The sequence below is a fragment of the Crinia signifera genome, chromosome 5, assembly GCF_055691185.1.
Source record: "Crinia signifera chromosome 5, ASM5569118v1, whole genome shotgun sequence".
NCBI lineage: Eukaryota > Metazoa > Chordata > Amphibia > Anura > Myobatrachidae > Crinia > Crinia signifera.
The window spans coordinates 233,425,191-233,436,145 of NC_139221.1; the positions used below are offsets into that span (position 1 = coordinate 233,425,191).

A 10,955-nucleotide genomic window follows, 5' to 3' on the forward strand; every position below is an offset into this window, starting at 1 on the left:
CTTTGAATATTAGGTAAACAATAGCAGAAGAATGAGAGTTGAAAGAGTTCAGTGTCCTTTGAAACTGCCATATTATACCACCTAGAGTTCACCTGGACAAATGAGAGTGCTGTTTTGTGAAGTGGAACACATTTCAGCTCAGCTGCAGGCAATAGACTACACATGCTCTAAGGACAGGACTCATTAGTACTAAATATGTAGTGCATAAACAATGTATGTGAATGGTTACAGAACTCACTACAGAGTAACATACTTGTCTGGTTTTGTCAGCATAAGGACTGCTCATCTGGAGCATCATTTATTATTATAATAATAATTATTATTATTAATTAACAGTTACTTATATAGCGCAGTATATTCCGTTGCGATTTACAAAGGAGACAGTGATACAACAAACAGAGTATTTACAGACAGTCAAGAGGTAGGAGGGCCCTGCTCGCAAGCTGACAATCTATAGGGAAATAGGCATTGATTTGTGGGTGAGCGGTTGTGCTAGATGCGCCTCAGTGTTTAGCCTCCGAATCCGTACAGAGTGCGGCCCTGGCGCTTGAGCGCATAGACCACATCCATAGCGGTCACGGTCTTTCTCTTGGCGTGCTCGGTGTAGGTGACGGCGTCACGGATCACATTCTCCAGAAATACCTTCAGCACACCGCGGGTCTCCTCATAGATGAGGCCAGAAATGCGCTTCACGCCTCCTCTACGGGCTAGACGACGGATAGCAGGCTTGGTGATGCCCTGGATGTTATCCCGAAGAACCTTCCTGTGCCGTTTAGCACCTCCCTTCCCGAGTCCCTTACCACCTTTGCCTCTACCAGACATCTTGCAAAATCTGAGCAACCAGCAACAACCCTCCTGCATAAAACCTGACCATCGCTTATCCTTACCTACTGTTTATGCTCACTTCTTTACCTTCTGTGTCACCCCTGTCTGTCTATCCCTCCCCTTTAGAATGTAAGCTCTCACGAGCAGGGCCCTCTCTCCTCATGTGCCTTTCTTAGAATATATAAACCTCTGCCACCCTGATGATTGCTTCAGTGTCCTGTCCCCTGATGCAACTATCCATATTAACCATGTGCTTGTCCTAAACTGTCTTGTACTGTAATTTGTTATGTGTTTTTGATTATAACTATGCTCTGTAAAGCGCTGCGGAATCTGTGTGCGCTATATAAGAAACTGTTAATAAATAAATAAAATAAATAAATTGATACATAAGGATAGATGTAGATAGGGGCTTGTTGATCTGTTGCACAGGAAGGGAGACAGGTATTGGGTTTATTTGAGATTGGCCCCTTCTTGTGAGGATAAGTACAAATTGTAGGATTCCTAGGGATGTGCTACCACAGACAGTATTGGTAGAAGACTTTTTTGAAGAGAGAGAAAGAATTGTCATATGGTGGTGCACCATTTATAAGAAATTGAGTCATAAAATATACCTTTTATTGGTTATCACTTAAAAAGGAACGCGAAAAAAGACATACAACACAAAACATATACACAAGTGAAAACAGTGTGTTTAAAAGGCACGTGCGGGTTCAAGGAGCAACTATCTTAATCAAGTATTTATCAGTGACACCATTTAATACTCCTTCTTATCATAAAACAATTGTTCAGGAGGGAGGTGTCAATTAAATTCAATTCGGGTTTTGTGTGTGTTTAAGTACAGTTTCAGTCAGCCATATTAATAGCTACCATTAGGTTACAGTGTTGATAATTGTAGGATGTCGCCTTGCACTCAATTAGTTACAATAGACTAGTTTGTTAATTCGGTATCCGAGTATTTGCAATCTGCCTGATATGTATCACTCCTGAATCAGATACATATTAGTCTTGGTAACTGGGCGTTTTAAATTGGATCATATGATGCCCCGTTATTTACAGTCACGTCCTATAGTGGGGAAAGGTGCTATGACACGGGCTTATTAAGTCTCAATTGTCTCTCCTCTGCGTCACCGTCAGCTATGCTGATATTACAGTGATTGCAGGGAGACTGTGATTGTCGCCTTGAAATGAGTGGTTTAATGCGGGTTATTTGTAGACCGGCTGTCTCTCTCTGCGCCGCTGTCAGTTGGTACTGGTACCACTGCGGTCGTAGGGAGACTGTTGATTCACCGGATTATCTTAATTTCACACAGTATCGGGACAAGCACTCCCTATGAGGGAGGCGAGGGCTACAATACAAACTGCCGGACGTTGTCAGTCTCACTCCGTACCGCCTACCGCTCACACTCGTCGCACTGCGGTTAACAGGGAGACCGCCGGTACTATCGTCCGAATATGTAGCTTATCTGCGGGCACTCAGGGCAGGAAGACCTGCGAAGCGTACGCCGGCCGACCCAGCCGTGCGCACGTTCCTTGAGCACTACCACCCTGTTTGTGTGTATGAAATATATTTACTAGTCCTTTTCAGGACTCTAATGTATTCAGCAGCCTAAACGTCATTAGTCCCCATAAGACCGCAGCAGCAGCACGAGCTGACAGCGGTACAGGGAAGGACAACTGACCCACGGCATTCCGATTGCGGCATTTGTCCCTAGATAAGCTACCTATTCGGACGATAGTACCGGCGGTCTCCCTGTTAACCGCAGTGCGACCAGCGTGAGCGGTAGGCGGTACGGAGTGAGACTGACCATGTCCGGCAGTTTGTATTGTAGCACTCGCCTCCCTCATAGGGAGTGCTTGTCCCGATACTGTGTGAAATTAAGATAATCCGGTGAATCAACAGTCTCCCTACGACCGCAGTGGTACCAGTACCAACTGACAGCGGCGCAGAGAAAGACAGCCGGTCTACAAATAACCCGCATTAAAGCACTCATTTCAAGGCGACAATCACAGTCTCCCTGCAATCACTGTAATATCAGCATAGCTGACGGTGACGCAGAGGAGAGACAATTGAGACTTAATATGCCCGTGTCACAGCACCTTTCCCCACTATAGGAGGTGACTGTAAATAACGGGGCATCATATGATCCTATTTAAAACGCCCAGTTACCAAGACTAATATGTATCTGATTCAGGAGTGATACATATCAGACAGATTGCAAATACTCGGATACCGAATTAACAAACTAGTCTATTGTAACTAATTGAGTGCAAGGCGACATCCTACAATTATCAACACTGTAACCTAATGGTAGCTATTAATATGGCTGACTGAAACTGTACTTAAACACACACAAAACCCGAATTGAATTTAATTGACACCTTCCTCCTGAACAATTGTTTTATGATAAGAAGGAGTATTAAATGGTGTCACTGATAAATACTTGATTAAGGTAGTTGCTCCTTGAACCCGCACGTGCCTTTTAAACACACTGTTTTCACTTGTGTATATGTTTTGTGTTGTATGTCATATTTCGCGTTCCTTTTTAAGTGATAACCAATAAAAGGTATATTTTATGACTCAATTTCTTATAAATGGTGCACCACCATATGACAATTCTTTCTCTCTCTTCAAAAAAGTCTACATAAGGATAGATACTGTATTCTTTATTGCATCGATTCCACCAGAATGCAAGGTTCTGTGACTGGTTCTGGGATTTGATAAGCTTGCTAATGAATTGATAATGAATTTGGTTTACATTCTTGAGCGGCTGTAGTGGTCTGGAGATAATTTGGTCTGATCTCCTTTTTCCAATGTTGGCAAATTTTAGCATATAATTGCAATCTACCGAAGCGTGTTCTTCCAACTATGTGGCTCTGTTTTATTTCTCTTGCAAACCAATTCTGAATCATATATCACAATCAGGATTATTTGGCATGGTATTGTTTAGGGATACAATGTCTAGGTTCACAACTCAGGGTCAACCAGGTCCAAGTTAAAATAAATAAAGTGGATTTTACACTCAACATACATCAAACAAGACAAAAACAACATTGCCCTCACTCAGTGCACTAGTTGACCCCTATCTAACAGGGCAACTAGTCTGTAATGTAACAGAATTGGGTGTATTCAATGTGACCGGCGAGGGGGTTAAACATCGGGGAACGACGAAAACAAGCAATCCTCACCATTTAACCCCCACACCTGCCGCTCACCCTATTCAATGCGCTGGGGAAATCCTGGCTGTCAGAGGACAGCCAGGATTGCCCCAAACAGCGACTAATGCAGGAAGCCTGCTGCATTTACCCATGAGTCTTCCTGTTTTAACGTCCAACATAGGTTGTTTCCCCCTCACTCCAAAGTGAGGGGGAAACGGCGTGTGTAGGGGGTCAATTGAATACTGACCCTGCAAGCTGTGAAAATGAGCATTGAATACACCCCAAAGTATCTGTCCTGGCTGTTTATGGCAGGTCTGGACACAATTTAACTTACAATCACAGAGTTTTATGGTCCTCCCTTCTTCCTGCAGCTTTGGACACAGGACTCTTTGGCTAAACTGACTCAGTGGGCTCTTTGGCGGTCACAGTTCAATTTGGGCTTTCTCTACAGGCAGTGTCACTAGACTGTAACAATTTATCCTGTATACAAAGGACAAAATTAGGTGAGGCCACACCTCCTATTTCTTCCTTGGGTGGATGGATCCTTGAAGCCCCACAAAAAAATCCCTTCCTCACTACAGTATATTCATATGTCTTCATATTGCCACTACAAATATGTTGACCCTGTTTTAATATGCATGCCAAGGTCAGGGCCCGCATCTTCTGATGCAGCTTTCATGGCCCCACAAGCCTGATCTACACGGCCATACTGAGTAACCTCAAGGTTACTCATATAGCCAGTGTTCACTCAAATGATTTGAAGTCTGTATCATTGGAACCATCAGCGGATCACACAAGTATGAAAGAGGTGTCCAACAAAATTTGCATATTTTCGTATTGCCGCGTCCTCCAAAGATGCAGAAGTGATGCAAACTGCATTGATTACTGAATCACCCATATTTACCTTATCCATTGGTTGAGTTCTGACATTTCTAAAGCTATTCCCTATTCATCACAAGGAGAAGAAGAGATGCAATCCTTGCTTTACAGCAGGCATGTCCAACGTTGGCCCTCCAGATGTTGTGAAACTACACATCCCAGCTTGCTTTGCCACAGTTTTGCTATTAGAGAATGCTAAAACTATTGCAAAGCATGTTGGGATGTGTAGTTTCACAACATCTGGAGGGCCAACGTTGGACATGCCTGCTTTACAGCCACTAGGCAACAAGGTTAAAAAAAAAAATCTCTCTGCGCAAATTTGAAAGTTACAGTACTAAAAAGGATCAGCAATGTGCACATTTATGGTACTGTGATCATGTATGGGTCATTGGGTCAACACTGTCATGGCCAACAGTCAAAAGGTCGACACGTGAATTAGGTCGACTTGGACAAAAGGTTGAGTTTTTCACATTTAATGGTGTCTATGTCGACATACGTCGTCATGAACACCGTATAAGTGTACCGCGTCTGCTCGCAATGCTTCAGGCACTATTATATTCTCCCTCCACTGGAAAGGTAAAGTAGGAACAAGTCGTTTAAACAAAATCATGAAAAATTCTAGAACACTAGTTAAACAACATTTCCACTTCTATAAACTTGCACCTTATTGTATGTCGACATTTTTCACGTCGACCTTTCCCTTCTGTGGACTTTTTGGCCACGGTGACTTAATGCATGTTGACCTTTTTCATACATCGACCTTTTGACTGCCTACCAATAGTGGTGAACCTTTTGACTGTCGACCCGTCCCAGACACTGACAACCGCATCCCCTTTATCAGCAGCAGCTTAGTCACCAGCTTAATGCTGTGGTAGATATGAATGCTCAATTGAGCTCAGCCTCTTACTTTTTATAGAAACCCAAGGAAAGACTAAATGTAATTTTATCCTTTGATGGAACAATGTTCAATTCCAACAGCACCTATCAAGATGCATTTAGTTGTATGTGCTGTTGATAGGATTTTAAAGACGCTGTAATTATTTTGCCTCAGCTTTTGGTGAAAGCAGTGTACAATGAGTGAGATTACATTTGACTTATCCTTAAAGGTAATAAACACAAAAATTCCCCAGCACTCTGCTATCAGCCAGTAAAACTCCTACATAAAACTGTTCTATTTGTAAATAAAAGGTAAAAGTCTTTATTGCACTCATTTTGCAGAAAGATTATAGCTACCATCCACTTGGAAGCACTTACTGTACACAAACGCTCCCAAACATCAGGTGTACATGCTATTACTTACTTATACATTGACTAAGCTACTTATGTTTCTCTTAAAAGCCAGACATTATTTTTCTTGCTTGACAAGTTCCTCCTTTGTTTGACAAGTTCTTCTGCTGGAAATATCCCATGGTAAAAGTTGCTTAATAATATCTGTACAGATGGTTATTTTTCTCTTACTGCTCATTTTTTCTAGATTACCGATGTTTTCTGTAAAGAAATCATCGCATTAGGGCTTATCTACAGACATTGGTGGAATACAGATTTTATTCTTAAACCGACCTCTGCTAGGTGCTGTAATTCATGTTCTCCAGAACGAAGACCAAGCAGTGGGGCAGATGTACAGTATTAAGCCTTAACAAGAGATAAATGCAAGGTTGAAAAAGATAGATAACCGTCCAGCCAATCAGCTCCTTACTGACTTTTTTCAAACACAGCCTGTACCATGTCAGTTAGCAGGTGATTGGCTGGATGTTTATCTCTCCTTATCACCCTTGAGCGTTTCTTAGCCTACTGCGCATGCGTACCATTCGCTATGCGTATGTGCAGGTTCACTCAGCCACGCACGGACGTGACCCAGCGAACAGAAATACTCTGCCGAGCAAACTCGGACACAGTAGGCGTAATGTGGGCATATCGTAGGGCGCGGCATCAAAACTGGGCAGCAACTGGGGCGTATACATGGGTGATGACAACAAGTGCTGGGCGGCGGCCTCGCTCGAGTCACCTAGCGCTCGGCCCATTACAAATGAGAAACACTTGCACGAAAAAAGTCTCATGCCTCGCAGCCCAGCGCCTCAGCGGGCCCACATTCGCTCAGGCAATCAACATGAACAATAGCTAAATTACTTTCAGGTGCATGCAATACACACCCATGCAGCATAGACGTTTCTCTCATTTATCAATTAACTAACTACATGGCAGCAACACTGCACACTTTTGCAGTTTAACCATTTACACTTCTTTGCATTCATATCTCTTATATATTTCATTGTTTTCACCCACAAATGCAGCAGTATTCTTTATATACTGCTATTAGTGTAGTGTAATTGGAGAAGGCAATTAGTTAATTTAATGTAATAAACAACTTACACTTTGTGTAATTGGGTAATGGTTTGAACATAACTTCCGAGCGTATTCATGCTGTGGCGTGTTAAACACCAGCCGAGCCTGTTCGCTCGCCCATCCAGCCGTGCGCACGCTGAAAGTCTGAGCAAACAGGTTAAAATCCGTATGAACAAGGTATCGTACATGCACTAGCACGCCACTCCCTTTTGTGCGTGGATCCCAATGAACGGCATCAGTGGCCTCATAGGCGTGCCTTCGCTCCCTGTGTACGTGTGCGATCCTTTCCTTCGGCTGCGAGCGAATGTGTAGGCGAACGAATCAACCAAAATAAGGGCCAATATTCTCTAACAATACTTCTTTCATATCTATGGATTTATTATCAAATCTGGATGGTTGGAACAATAATCTGGTAATATCTGAATGATCTTGTTTGTCAGTTTTACAGCATTTCAAAGCAAATGGTCAACTGTCACTTGCTCCCATAAATTACCAGATTTTTGTTCCAACCCGCCAGATCGGACACTAAATCTTTAGGTGTATGGCCAGTTTTACTCTGTGAAGTTGGTTATAGACAGTACACTTGCCTGGGGAATTCTGCTCCTGAGGAAGGTGTAAGCTTAATACATCCAAACACATTGAGCTATTTCACCATTGTTCCAGACCAGCACCAAAGCCTAGTGGTTGTGAACCCTGCCATCTCCGTTGAACAGCTCTGCAAGCACAACTTGCCAACTAACAACGGACTTGATACATCTTACAGGGTAATTATCCCACCCCAAGCTGGGTATTATTCTGAAACGTTTTACTACCATTGGCACCCATACATTTGCCCTGCTCCCCTGATAACGAAGGATCATTTACTACATTAACAACTGAACTCAGGTTCCAACTCCTAACAACATGATAGGGTGTGTTTTATTGCTACATCAATTTCCCAGGAAATCAACGCGACATACCATTTCTTACCCTATTTTCATTATTGTTTTTATATTAGAAAATTCAAACTCGTATTGTTGATTGTGGATGTTTTGCATATTTATGTTTGTTATTATTAAATAATATTACTAAGGCACAATTGTATGTCTCACCAATCTCAGTGAAACCCAGGTCTGCTCACCCTTTTTAAATACTTAACTGAAATGATTTCATATGCTGGTTACCAAGTGTGAGTAGCAAGCAAAGAGGTCTATGTACTAAGCAGTATATAGAGATAAAGTGGACAGAGATAAAGAACCAGGCAATCAGCTAATAACTGTCACGTTACAGGCTTTATTTGAGAAATGTCAGTTAGGAGTCTATTGTTCAATACTGTCTGTTCAATTGATCTCTCTCTCCAAGGCATAGTACATACTACTAGTTTCCATCTGCCGCAGAGCCCCCACAAGGACCCTGCCACTGGTCTCACATACGCCGCAGGGACTCCCTGCCCGCCAGCATGATCCCTTCCCTGCGTTGCCCAGGTGGGGGGATGCTTTAGTGTGGAGGGGGGGTGCCTCTGTGGGGGGTGGGGGGAGATAGAGGATGCCTCAGTGTGGGGGTTGGATATGCAACCATCAGGGGGTGGGGTTTTTTTGGAAATGCCTCCGTCAGGGGGTGGGAGTTTTTTTTTTAAATGCCTCCATCAGGGGGTGGGGTTTGTAAATGCCTCAATCAGGGGGTGGGGGGGTTTGGAAATGCCTCCATCGGGGGGGGGGGGGCAGACCTTAATCCGGCCCTGCATGGAGGGTATATGGTGTAAACTCATCCCAGAACGGTAAACTTTCAGACCACAAAAACGGCATTGAAACGGTAAACTACCGTTTCACATATGCTGTGTGAAAGGGGTTTAAGTTGTCTGACCCGTTTTTAGAAATGTTTAAAATAACTGGGTTGATGCAGTTTTTGTGGTCTGAAAGCAGCTTAAGAAGTTTTCCATATTATAAATGTAAATTGAATTACCCTATTAACTCACAGACTAATAATCTAATTATAATACATTATTACTAAGTTATGCACAAATAGGATAATGCAGTGTGATACACAAGTCTTATTAGTAAATGTCACAATTACTAAATGCTAAATCTAAAATACATCAAAATCCATTGCATATTTCCAAATAGGAAATATCTTTTCACAACAGTTTGAATTAAAATAACAATAAAGAAATAAGAACAGTTTGTGCTTCTTTATTAAATTAACTGATGTAAAGCTATTTTGTTCTAACTATAAAGCTGTTTAGTTCACGGATATCAGTTGAAGATTTTAATGTGCAGTCATTAAATCATAAATGGCTACTGTATATGGTGCTTCTGTAAGTCATTATCAGTGCATATATGCCATTCTGCCCCCAACTCCTATATATATGTGGCTCCTGGAAGGAGGATCTCTCTATGCATCCACCTATACTTTATTTATATACAATATGTCCCAAAAGTACATATCGAACTAATGGCTATTTGCCCAGTGAATCTTGTGCATTTTCCAACTGTGTGCTCTGAAAACATGTATATGCTGGTATGAACATGTCACAGTAATATGTATTTCAGTGTCATCTCTACTTGTAACTTTATTAATGTAAATAGGTTGTGTCCAGGGCAGATCATTTGTTTTAAGCATCAGCTAGTTCTCTGAGGTTGATGATGATGACGATGATGAGTATCAAACTAAGCTTGGAAAGGGGGCGGGTAAATCACAATTCATACAACTCTGTGTTTTTTGGTGAATATTCACATTAATGTATGTCATTGTGACAAGCAGTATTCATCTCAGCATTTCCTGCATCTGATTTTAATGATGTTGTTACCTCAAGCCCCACTGTATTCGATTTTATGATTTATTTATTTACTTACAGGTTCTGATATAGCACACACATATTCAGCAGAGAATATTTGAACATTCACATCAGTCCCTGCCCCAGTCGAGCTTACAATCTATATGTACCATTTTAGTTGCCATTCTTTGTACCATCTCTAAATTATTTATTTGCCTCTGGAGATCTGGCCTCCACAACTGGACACATTATTGTAGATAAGGTCATACCAATGACCTATACAGTGGCACTTTTACTTATTTCTTTCTGCTGCTGATTCCTCTCCCTATGCAACCAAGCATCTGACTTGCACTCCTCATTATTTTGATACATTGCTTACCTTCCTTTAATTCACCTGAAATACTGTAGTGACACCTAGATCCGTTTCCTCCTCGGAAGTTTCCAATATACTGCTATTAATGCTATATTTAGCCTTTGGATTTTTGAGTGCATGATTTTTCATGTTTGGGCATTGAACAGTAATTGCCATGCTCTTGAACATTCCTCTATTCTACCTCAATCATTTGTTTTACTATTCCTGGTGTGTATACCCTGCGCATTGATATATTTTCATGCATTCTGGGTGCAGATGTACAGTATGAAAGACACAGAGTACATATTTGGCAAACAAAAAAATTCATGCAAATTGACAAACAGACCAGCTGCAGTTCCTATAAGCAAGATATGTCTGACTTTATAGAAGAGAAGTGGTAGACCATTGAAATTTTTTTCTTTGCTACAGGTACTTGCAGTATGGACAGGCAGGGAGAAAAAAAACACCTCCCCTGGGATGGTTTTTTCTGTTGCGATTAGTAGCCAGCACTTTGCTAGGAAGACATTGTGGGGGTGCAATATTTTAGTTGGGGGGCTGGTGTACTCGTGTGGCCACTGCTCTGAAAAACGAAGTACTGTGGCACATTCGCTGCTGTGCATAGTTAGTTGGCTCTTTCTCACTCTCAGG

The 10,955-nt window shown here is 41.9% G+C and overlaps 1 protein-coding gene across 1 annotated transcript; it reads right to left on the reverse strand.

Annotated features, from left to right (window-relative positions):
• Positions 1-510: 510 nt before the first annotated feature.
• LOC146005786 (histone H4) lies at positions 511-822 on the reverse strand. The gene has a single exon (XM_083145212.1). It carries the CDS (start codon positions 820-822, stop codon positions 511-513), a length of 312 nt encoding a protein of 103 aa, XP_083001338.1.
• Positions 823-10,955: the final 10,133 nt, after the last annotated feature.